The sequence below is a fragment of the Pantherophis guttatus genome, chromosome 10, assembly GCF_059756535.1.
Source record: "Pantherophis guttatus breed Tessera chromosome 10, ASM5975653v1, whole genome shotgun sequence".
NCBI classification, from domain to species: domain Eukaryota; kingdom Metazoa; phylum Chordata; class Lepidosauria; order Squamata; family Colubridae; genus Pantherophis; species Pantherophis guttatus.
Window position 1 is genome coordinate 3,892,853 of NC_142072.1, and position 11,000 is coordinate 3,903,852.

Below are 11,000 nucleotides of genomic sequence, written 5' to 3' on the forward strand. Positions count from 1 at the left end.
AGGAAAAAACCCAAATTCCACCACTGAAGTGCAACCAATATTTGCCACAGAATAGATATCACAGCACGATCTTGGGCAGGTCTGGAAAACTGTGGCCCCTTTGTGATTTGTGGATTTCTGGCTCAGGAATTCTGGGAGTTGAAGTTCACAGGTCATAAAGGGGCCAGGAATTCTGGGAGTTGAAGTTCACAGGTCATAAAGGGGCCAGGAATTCTGGGAGTTGAAGTCCATATGTCGTAAAGGGGCTGTGAATTCTGGGAGTTGAAGTCCACAGGTCGTAAATGGGCCAGGAATTCTGGGAATTGAAGTTCACAGGTTGCAAATGGGCCATAGTTGCCCATCCCTCATCTTAGAGAACATTGACAATTACAGAAATAGGTTTGGGGGCCACAATTCGCCAACTGCTCCTTGACCAAAGCAGCTGAGAAAAAAAACGAGCAATCCGTCTTCGGTAACTTCCTCCTCAGGAAACCTTTCATAACCTGAGGGTTTCCTTTTCCCCACCAGAAGATCTGGTGACTTCCCCACATTCTGGAGTCCACCCTGGGGAACAGCAACAAAGAAGGATAATCAAGGATAACATTTGGATGCAACAATGGAATTAAATCAATCCACCAGTTACGAGGATGAGGAATACTATGAGGTACGTTACTTCTCTGTCTGCCTCTGGGTCCAGTGTTTCTCAACGTTGCTTGGTGACTTTAAACTGTGTGGACTTCAACTCCCAGAATTCCCCCGCTAGCCTAGCCGTTGAGTAGCCAATGGATTAGCTGAGCCTGTCCTTCAACTTTTGAAAAGTAGGCTTGCAAGATCAACCCATTTGGGATTGGCGCATTGGACACTGGGGGGTGGGAGGTTTGCAGAGCGTGGAGGGTAGGTTGCATGATCCGTCATTGCGTCCAAAGGTTCTTCTGCACTCTTGAACCGACTATGTTGCTTCATGTGCAAGACAGGAGTAGCCCAACCTGCCAGACCAAGAGCGCTGTGTGTACAATGCTGTGAGGGAGCCGTCTTATTGATTGCTTTGGTCAGCAAAATACCTTGGCCCAATCCTGTCTATGGGCGCAAACGACCTCCCTGTTTGATTGCACAAGAAATGCTCACCACCAAACCCTTCCTTTGCTTCCTGCAAATAACAAGCAGGACCCAATCCTTAAAGTGTGTTTGTCTGTGTGCACTTTGGATTCTGTGGAGTTTTCACAGTGCATCGCTTGAAACCTGAAAGGGGGGGCTCAGAGAGGTTGCAGTTCCAGGAGGAGGAGAAGCAGGAGCAGGAGGAGGAGCAGGAGGAGGAGCAGGAGGAGGAGGAGCAGGAGGAGAAGCAGGAGGAGGAGGAGGAACGGGAGCAAGAGCAGCAGGAGGAGGAGGAGCAGAAAGAGAAGCAGGAGCAGGTGGAGGAGCAGGAGGAGCAGGAGCAGGAGGAGAAGCAGGAGCAGGAGCAGGAGAAGGAGCAGGAGGAGAAGCAGGAGGAGGAGCAGGAGGAGGAGCAAGAGCAGGAGGAGCAGGAGGAGAAGCAGGAGGAGGAGGAGCAGGAGGAGAAGCAGGAGCAGGAGCAGGAGAAGGAGCAGGAGGAGAAGCAGGAGGAGGAGGAGCAGGAGGAGGAGCAAGAGCAGGAGGAGCAGAAAGAGAAGCAGGAGCAGGAGGAGGAGCAGGAGGAGGAGGAGCAGGAGGAGAAGCAGGAGCAGGAGGAGCAGGAGAAGAAGCAGGAGGAGGAGGAGCAGGAGGAGGAGCAAGAGCAGGAGCAGGAGGAGGAGCAGAAAGAGAAGCAGGAGCAGGAGGAGGAGGAGGAAGAGCAGGAGGAGAAAGAGCGGGAGTAGAAGAGGAAAGGAAGGAAGAAGGCAAAGAAGATGAAAAGAAAAGGGAGAAAATGAAAGGAAGGAAGGAAGGAAGAAAAAGAGAGAGAGAAAGAGAAAGAAAAAGAAAAGAAAGAAAGAAAAAGGGAGGGAGGGAGGGAAGGAAGGAGAGGGAGGGAGGGAAAGAGGGTGGGAGAAAAGAAGGATGGAAGGAATGGAGAGAGAGAGAGAGGGAAAATGAATGAAAGAAAGGAAAAAGAAAGTTCAGCCAGCAGAAAAAGCTGTAGCAGCAACAACACAGAATTCCTAAGGAGTCACGGGTGGGCAGCCTGTGTGTAAGTAAGGCTGCATATATATACCTGGGATGTTCTGAGAATTTCTCCCAACCAACCCACTCCTCTTTTCTCCTTCCCTCCCTCCCTCCCTCCCAGGATGGCACAGTGCCCGTGCTCAACCCCAACGCGGAGCCCTGTCTACCCACCGAAGCGAGAACCTTCGCTCGCTATTTCGGCCCCCTGCTTTTCTCCGTGGTGTTTGTGGTGGGTCTGATGGGCAACAGCTCTGTGCTGACTATCTTGGGCCGACGTCACCGGTCCTGGCGCTTTGCTGACCACTATCTCTTCCAGTTGGCTGTGGCCGATCTTCTCCTGGTCTTAACCATCCCTTTCCAAGCTGCCCAATTCGTCCACGGCTGGACCTTCGGAGAATTCCTCTGCAAGCTGACGGAAGGTCTCTCCACCATGAATGTCTACACCAGCATCCTTCTCTTGACCTACCTCAGCATCGAGCGCTACTTCGTGGTGGTCAAAGGTGAACCCCTGACCTTCTTCTTGAAGCTTTCTCACATCTACCTAACTTCGGCCTTTTTCTGGAGCATTGGCATTGCGTTCTTCGCAGTGGCTTTCCGTTTCCAGAAGGTCACCTACGCCTCGGAAACCATGACTCTCGTCTGCCAGTTGGACTTGGAGGTCCAAGATGCCAACTCTTGGAAACTGGGGCTTCAACTGTTCTTCTTCCTTCTGGGTTTTTGGTGGCCTATCCTAGCAATGATCTCTTGCTATATTTGGATTTGCACCAAGCTGCACCAAGCTGGGCTTCTGTGCAAGCATTTGCCGCTAAGGCTCCTGTTGATGATCTGGATAACCTTCATCGCCTGTTGGGCCCCTTTCCATTCCTTGATGCTGGTGGACCTCTTTCAACGTCAGGGTCATCTGAAGAGGCACTGTGGATGGGAGAAGGTCTTGGATTTTGGGCTGGTGATCTCCAAGTGTTTAGCCCTGACTCACTGCTGCCTCAACCCCTTGGTCTACGCCTTGGGAGGGGTGAAGTTCGAAAGGGAATTTTCTAGAATCTTCTGTAGGAGAGGCCGAACCAGGCGCCGTTCGGGCAACGAGGAGTTTAGCCAAGAGGCTAACTTCAGCTCCGTTCACGGCATGGATTATTCCGTCATGATGTGAGATGCGCGTGGTCCACCCCGCCACACGTAACCAGGAAAGATCCGTGAAATCTTCTCCTTACCGTTGCCCATCACGTACAGGTAGTCCTCAACTTACAACTTAGCGTTCACTTAGCGACCGCTCTAAGTTACAACAGCCCTTAATGACCGTTTTTCACAGTTACGACCATCGCAGCACCCCCGTGATCAAAATTTAAACCCTTGGCAACTGACTCGTATTTATGACCGTGTCTCCTGGGGTCATGTGATTATCTTTGGCGAACTTCCGAGAAACGAAATCCACGGGGAAGCTAAATTCATTTGACAACTCTATTGCTAACGTAACAAGGGCAGTGATTCACTTCGCAAACGCGGCCAGAAAGGTGGTTAAAAAGGGTCAAAATTCACTGTACAACTGTCTCGCTTAGCAGCAGGAATTTGGGGCTCATTTTGTGGTCGTAAATCAAGGACTACCTGTATTAAAAAAAATGGATTGTTGAATGAAAGACCGTTCCCCAGAGCGGAAGGGCTCTTCTAGATGAGCAACAGCTTTGAAAATAATAATTACAAAACTTCGTTGCATCTTGCTTCAGATTTACAAGAATTACATCTTGGTGTAGTTGCAGAGTTCTGTTTTTTATTGTGTGTGTGTGTTGTTGTTGTTTTTTGCCAAGGCTGGCCTTCATAGGCGAACTTTATATGTTTTTCTCCCTTTTTGTCCTGCAACTTTCAGAAATGAATCAAATTAGCTAGTTTGGTTTAAGGAACAAGGCTAGAAAGCGGGAGTTATGAGTTCAAGTCCTGTCTTAGGTATGAAAACCAGGTGGGTGACTTTGAGTCAATCACCAGGAGACGGTGAGTTCTAGTCCCGCCTTAGGCATGAAAGCCAGGTGGGGGCTTTAAGCCAATCCCTCTCTCTTAGCCCAAGCCACCTCACAGGTTTGTTGTGGGGAAAATAGGAAGAGGAAAATGCGTTGGGTATGTTCACTGCCTTGAGTTATTTGAAAAAAAAATAACAAAGACAGGATATAAATAAACGAATAAATAAACTCTGAAGGGAAATCTTGCCAGTCATTTTATTGCCAGGCAGTTGCTGATATTAAGCTGAGCTTAATATCGGTATTAAATGAATTCAGTAGCTGGGGATTTGCTTAAAGAAAAAAAACAATAAAAGTTTATTCAAACTTAATTCTTTACGGATCTGGAAAAAGATCATGGCTTATATTCTAATACGGAAAAATGTAAGTCTTCCTTGGCTAGGAAGAATATCGATCGTAAAAATAGAATAGAATAGAATAGAATAGAATAGAATAGAATAGAATAGCAGAGTTGGAAGGGACCTTGGAGGTCTTCTAGTCCAACCCCCTGCTTAGGCAGGAAACCCTACACCACTTCAGACAAATGGTTGTGTAACCTCTTCTTAAAAACTTCCAGTGTTGGAGCACTCACAACTTCTGCAGACAATTAATCCACTGATTAATTGTTCTCACTGTCAGGAAATTTCTCCTTAGTTCTAAGTTGCTTCTCTCCTTGATTAATTTCCACCCGTTGCTTCTTGTCTCAAGGGTTAATTGATTCTAAAAGATACTACCGTAGTAAGGCTTGAAGAGAAGATGTTGAATGAGTAGCAACAGTGAACCCACAACTTCATTTGATCAAACAAAACGGAGTTTCTTCACCTCGGTAATTTTAAGATGAGCGGACTTCAATTCCCAGAATTCCCCAGCCAGCTTAGCTTAGCTGGCTGGGGAATTCTGGGAGTTGAAGTCCACCCATCTTAAAGCTGTTGAGGTTGAAAAACACTGCTCTAACCACTTTCATTTGCCTTCCTTCCACATCCTACCGAGAAGTATAAGAGGGGGAAAAAAATCAAAATAAATCCTGATGCTCTTTCCGCAAAACGAGAAGGATCTGATGTGTAACAAGCACAGAAGGTGGTTTCAAAACATCGTCCATGGCCCCTTGCTTCATGCTGAGGGGAATTACTTCACCTGGCATTTTCAGCTCAGAAGAACATTTTTTTCCCCTTTCTGTTTGGTTTCAACCTCAGGACTTTTAGATGGGCGCCAGATTTCAAACTTCGGGTGGCTATTGAATGGACTCCTTTTCTGAGCTTCCAAAATACGGGAACATGTAGCTCACTAAAGAAGCCAAACCCTTTGTTCTTTCATAAAAAGGGTTATAACTAGTCAGAATAATAGAGCTGGAAGGGACCTTGGAGGTCTTCTAGTCTGACCCTCTTCTCAAGCAGGAAACACTATATCCAGGGGTGGGCTGCTCGTGGTTCACAGGGGTTCGATTCTGGCTAAGATTCTGTGCAGTTCGGAGAACCCCCAAATCCCACTCCTGGTTGGCCCCGCCCACCCCACCCGGCTCCTCCCAGGAGTCCCCACGTGGCCTGTTTTGGATACAGGTAAGTGCAGGGCACACATGGAGGCTCGGGGAGGTTGAAAAACATGCCTACCAGAAGTTCAGGCCTACCTGTTTCTGGCCTCCAGAGGGCCTCCGGAGCCTGGGGAGGCTGTTTTCGCCCTCCCGGAGGCTCGAGAAAAGTCTCCGGAGCCCAGGGAGGACAAAAATACCCCCCCCCCGACTCTGAGGCAGGACGCCGACTAGGCCACGCCCACCAAGCAACCGGACAAAGAACCCCTTGCTAAAATTTTTGAAGCCCACCCCTGACTATATCATTCCAGGCAAATGGTTGTCCAATTTCTTCTTAAAAACTTCCAATGTTGGAGCACCCACAACTTCTGGAGGCAAGTTGTTCCACTGATTAATTGTTCTCACCGTCAGTAAATTGCTCTTTAATTCCAGGTTGGATTGCTCTCTGACCAGATGACTTACTCTCTGGAAAGAAATACTGTGGGGGTAAGTCACCCCTAACACCCCTCTTGTGTGTGTGTGTGTGTGTGTGTGTGTGTGTGTGTGTGTGTGTGTTCCAGCATAACTCTGGAACGCCTGGGCCGCTGAAATGAAAAGGAATGAATTATATCTACAGTGTCAAATCACAGTACTAGTGTGCATTTTGGATTCAAGTTCTGTTAAGATACAGCCTGTTGTGCCTTACAATGGCTTCAACTGTACAGCACAGTGGAGTTGCCATGGTAACGGCTTCACAGCAGGGGTGGGTTCTATTTACCTTTACTACCGATTCGCAACGGGGCTGCAGATGCACACTCACTTTGCTCACACACGGGCACGTGCGCAGAAGGTTCCTGATGACGTCGGGGTCGGTGGGCGGAGCCTCCTGCCGGTTTTAATACCGGTTCTTGTGAACCGGTCCAAACCGGGGGCAACCCACCACTGCTTCACAGTACTCCACAAGTGGGCTCCCTCTGAGGATTGGGATAAATAAATACCCAGGCAACGCTGGGTTATCAGCTAGTATAAATATAAATAAATTATATATCCCTTGCACGTCCACAAACAAATCCATCCCCAAGCTGGAATCAGAGAGTTGTCCGGAGGCCTCAGTAGGAAACAAACTTTATTCACATGCTAAGCAGAAGGGCATCAGACAGTCTATCACAAAAAATATGGAAAGCCAGACCGGGAATTGTTGGGAACATTCTCACACACACACAAAGATTTAGGGACACGGCGCAGGGAGGGCTGCATGGCAAGTTCCTTAGTCGTGCCAGAAGTATACCACTTGATCGGTGATGATATTTTTATAGGTGTCCACGGTTGATACGAAGTTGTTATAGCTGTTCCTGGGAAGAAAAGAAGATAGGACATCTTTCAAATCGTCATCCCCCTCGCAAGGACAAAGATTTTTTTTCTCACGGCAGGCAATCCTCGACTTACACGACCAAAATGGAACCCAACATTTCTGTCACTAAGCGAGACAGCAGTTGAGATGAGCCGTTGTGCCCCCTTTTGGGCCACGCTTGTTAAGCGAATCACGTGGTTCTTAAGGAAATGGTTTCCCCCACTGACTTTGCTTGTCGGACGCCAGCTGGGAAGGTCGTGTAGGAAGTTAGTACCACCCCCCCCCCCCAGGAAAATGAGATATTTTAGGAAATATTAAAAGGGCAGAATATTTTCCCTAAAAGGGAGTCAGAAACTCAGGCCCCCATCCCCACCTTTGTCAATGGGCCATTAAGGCCTGGGCCAGTCTATTCTACATGACAAAGATCTACCTCCTTCAGGCAGAGCCATAGTAGGAATTGCCCAAAGCCCCTTCATTACATCATCACCCAGCAAGGCTCAACCAAGCCTGGGACATAGACAACCTACAAAGTTACCCTGCATGACCCCATGGGAGTCTGGCAAACCAATCAGAACACAAGCTCAAATTCAAAAGCTTAGAGAGGGCATAAAAACCCAGGCACTCTCAGCATCTCTTCCCCCCCCCTTTTTTTTTGCTCAGTGCCATTGTAATTTCGAACAGTCACTAAAGAGAACGGTTACTTTTGATAGAGATCTATCTATTTTGATAGTTTTTGGCACTCAGTTGCTGTAAAGCAATGAAGGTTGAAGTAAGCAACTCCTTGAAATGTTTGCCCCCCCCCAAATTGGATCATAATTTTAATTTTAGCAGAAAAGGTAATTATTGAATAGAGGAGAAGCTAAAATTGACCTTTTTGTTTTGTCTTTTTTTTTTGTTTTAATTTGATTTATATGCCGCCCTTCTCCGGAGACTCAGGGCGGCTTACAATGCGCTAAGCAATAGCCTTCATTCTTTTGTATATTTATACAAAGTCAGCTTATTGCCCCCACAAACTGGGTCCTCAATTTACCTACCTTAGAAAGGATGGAAGGCTGAGTCAACCTTGAGCCTTGGCGAGATTCGAACATGCAGTAATTGCAGGCAACTGGTCTTAATAACCAGCTTAATAACAGGGTGCCTTAGACCACTGTGCTACCAAGGCTCTTCGAATCAACCTTGAATCAGTCTTGGGGAAAGCCAGCTAGGTTGACTTCGGTCCAATCACCAGGAGAGAGTGAGTTCTAGTCCCACTTTGGGCATGAAAGCCGACTGGGTGACTTCGGTCCAATCACCAGGAGAAAGTGAGTTCTAGTCCCACTTTGGGCATGAAAGCCGACTGGGTGACTTCGGTCCAATCACCAGGAGAAAGTGAGTTCTAATCCCACTTTGGGCATGAAAGCCGACTGGGTGACTTCGGTCCAATCACCAGGAGAAAGTGAGTTCTAGTCCCACTTTGGGCATGAAAGCCGACTGGGTGACTTTGGGCCAATCACCAGGAGAGAGTGAGTTCTAGTCCCACTTTGGGCATGAAAGCCGACTGGGTGACTTCGGGCCAATCACCAGGAGAGAGTGAGTTCTAGTCCCACTTTGGGCATGAAAGCCGACTGGGTGACTTTGGGCCAATCACCAGGAGAGAGTGAGTTCTAGTCCCACTTTGGGCATGAAAGCCGACTGGGTGACTTTGGGCCAATCACCAGGAGAGAGTGAGTTCTAGTCCCACTTTGGGCATGAAAGCCGACTGGGTGACTTTGGGCCAATCACCAGGAGAGAGTGAGTTCTAGTCCCACTTTGGGCATGAAAGCCGACTGGGTGACTTTGGGCCAATCACCAGGAGAGAGTGAGTTCTAGTCCCACTTTGGGCATGAAAGCCGACTGGGTGACTTTGGGCCAATCACCAGGAGAGAGTGAGTTCTAGTCCCACTTTGGGCATGAAAGCCGACTGGGTGACTTTGGGCCAATCACCAGGAGAGAGTGAGTTCTAGTCCCACTTTGGGCATGAAAGCCGACTGGGTGACTTTGGGCCAATCACCAGGAGAGAGTGAGTTCTAGTCCCACTTTGGGCATGAAAGCCAGCTAGGTGACTTTCGGCCAATCAAAAAAGAGCCTTGGTAGTACAGTGGTCTAAAGCACCCTCTTATTAAGACCAGCTGCCTGCAATTACTGCAGGTTCGAATCTCGCCAGGCTCAAGGTTGACTCAGCCTTCCATCCTTTCTAAGGTAGGTTAAATGAGGACCCAGTTTGTGGGGGCAATAAGCTGACTTTGTATAAAATATACAAAAGTATGAAGGCTATTGCTTAACGCACTGTAAGACGCCCTGAGTCTCCGGAGAAGGGCGGCATATAAATCAAATTTTTAAAAAAAAATCACCAAGAGACTGTGAATTCTAGTTCTGCCTTAGGCATGAAACCTGGCTGAGTGACTTTTGTCCAGGCATTCCCTCTCAGCCCAACCTACCTCACAGGGATGTTGTTGGGAAACTAGGACGAGGAAAGAGAATTAGGTATGTTCGCCACCTCAAGTTACTTATAACGTAATAAAGGAAGGATGTAAAAAAAAAAATCAAATCAATAATATCAATAATAAACATGGCCTACCATTGATCAGAAAGGAAAATTGGGGTGGAAACCCCCATTCTCTGTCACACACACACACACACACACACACACGTCCACCCCCGTACCACCCCCGTACCCCCGTCCACCCCCGTACCAAACTCGCTGACTGATGTCCAAGGATTTGACTTTTTCTACCCAGGAATTAGTCACATCGGAGACGTAAGTGATGTACCCCTCAGCTGCATCTTTAATTTGGGCCAGCACAGTTTTGTCCTCAGCACCCCTCTTCTTTGCGCTGTAGCTGAGAACCTCTGAGAAAAAAGCCAAAGAGATTTGAACGTGGGCGAACATTGAATGGCTTTGAATTTAGATGACGACACGATGGCCTGAGTTTCTTCTACCCAGCCGGTGGTTGCAATTCCTAACTTTTGAGATCCAAATAAAATAAAATAAAATAATTAAAACACAGGTAGTCCTTGACTTACGACCACAATTGAGCCCACAGTTTATGTCGTTAAGTGAATTTTGCCCCATTTTACGACACTTTTTTTTAAAATCACAGTTCTTAATCACTGCAGATGATAAGTTAGTCACCCGGTTGTTAAGTGAATCCGGCTTCCCCATTGACTTTGTTTGTCAGACGGTCGCAAAAGGGAATCACGTCACCCCGGCCGGGACACAGCAAGGGTCATAAATATGAACCCGTTGCCGAGCGTCTGACTTTTGATCACGTCATTATGGGGCTGCTGCAAAGGTCGTAACTGTGAAAAACGGTCCTAAGTCATTTTTTTCAGTGCTGTTGTAACTTTGAACGGTCACTAAGCGAACCGTCGTAAGACGAGGACTACCTGTGAAGAAAAAATCAAATCAAATTATAAAATAAATAATAAGAGGGGCCTTGCAATCCCAAAACAACCAGAGCGGCCCGTGAATATCATCGGCGTTGACAAATTCCATGTTAGTCAATTGCAAAAGGCAGCTTGACTTGCAACGGCTTCCATCCTGCGACGAGATTTGTAACGCCGTCAAACAACAATCTCTGCCTATCGCGGGTCTTGGGAGGGCAAAAAAGCCAAATCCAAGTCCGAGCATCTGGCGACAAACAAAAATAAAATGAAAATATGTAAGACGAAAGGTTGGATGAAAACTAACCTGAACAGAGGAGGAGCAGCAGGACTGACGCAACCCACAATTTCAGGCTCATTTCTGCAACCGCTTTTCCTAAAATTGGGATGAGAAAAAAGGGGCCAAGGTAAACAAACATTGAGAAAGCTCTGAAGTCAGACGCCTTCTTTGACATCCTGGTTTGATGGGTGGTTTATCAGTGACGCCTGTAAAAAAAAAAAAAAAGCCACCGATCTCAGGGGGCACCAAACACTCATTTCCAGTCCATGAAATCCAGTGACTGAGATCCAACCCCATGCTTAAACTTTCAAGCAGGGCCCTCCAAAGTGGTTTGCAAAGACAGAGAGGCACTGATGATGTTACCTAGTTTGGTTATGA

The 11,000-nt window shown here is 47.5% G+C and overlaps 2 protein-coding genes across 2 annotated transcripts; one reads left to right on the plus strand and one right to left on the minus strand.

Annotated features, from left to right (window-relative positions):
• The first annotated feature begins 595 nt into the window (after nt 1–595).
• On the plus strand, nt 596–3,793 carry LOC148112342 (C-X-C chemokine receptor type 4-B-like). Its single transcript, XM_087876417.1, has 2 exons — nt 596–643; nt 2,225–3,793. Exons 1-2 carry the CDS (start codon nt 596–598, stop codon nt 3,248–3,250), a joined length of 1,074 nt encoding a protein of 357 aa, XP_087732543.1. The 3' UTR covers nt 3,251–3,793.
• Nucleotides 3,794–6,697: 2,904 nt separating this feature from the next.
• LOC148112343 (uncharacterized) lies at nt 6,698–10,791 on the minus strand. Its single transcript, XM_087876649.1, has 3 exons — nt 10,650–10,791; nt 9,652–9,808; nt 6,698–6,941 (listed from the first exon to the last, which is right to left on the minus strand). The coding sequence occupies exons 1-3, from the start codon at nt 10,759–10,761 to the stop codon at nt 6,857–6,859; spliced, it is 354 nt and encodes a 117-aa protein (XP_087732775.1). The 5' UTR covers nt 10,762–10,791; the 3' UTR covers nt 6,698–6,856.
• Between the last annotated feature and the right edge of the window lie 209 nt (nt 10,792–11,000).

What these genes read in the sequence shown, in the direction of transcription:
- LOC148112342 (XM_087876417.1), top strand. Translation starts at nt 596, where the DNA reads ATGGAATTAAATCAATCCACCAGTTACGAGGATGAGGAATACTATGAG. An exon ending in AGGATGAGGAATACTATGAG is followed by an intron (nt 644 to 2,224) that starts GTACGTTACTTC and finishes CCTCCCTCCCAG; the next exon opens with GATGGCACAGTGCCCGTGCT.
- LOC148112343 (XM_087876649.1), bottom strand. Translation starts at nt 10,761, where the DNA reads ATGTTTGTTTACCTTGGCCCCTTTTTTCTCATCCCAATTTTAGGAAAA. An exon ending in GCTGCTCCTCCTCTGTTCAG is followed by an intron (nt 9,809 to 10,649) that starts GTTAGTTTTCAT and finishes CTTTTTTCTCAG; the next exon opens with AGGTTCTCAGCTACAGCGCA. An exon ending in GACATCAGTCAGCGAGTTTG is followed by an intron (nt 6,942 to 9,651) that starts GTACGGGGGTGG and finishes TTTTCTTCCCAG; the next exon opens with GAACAGCTATAACAACTTCG.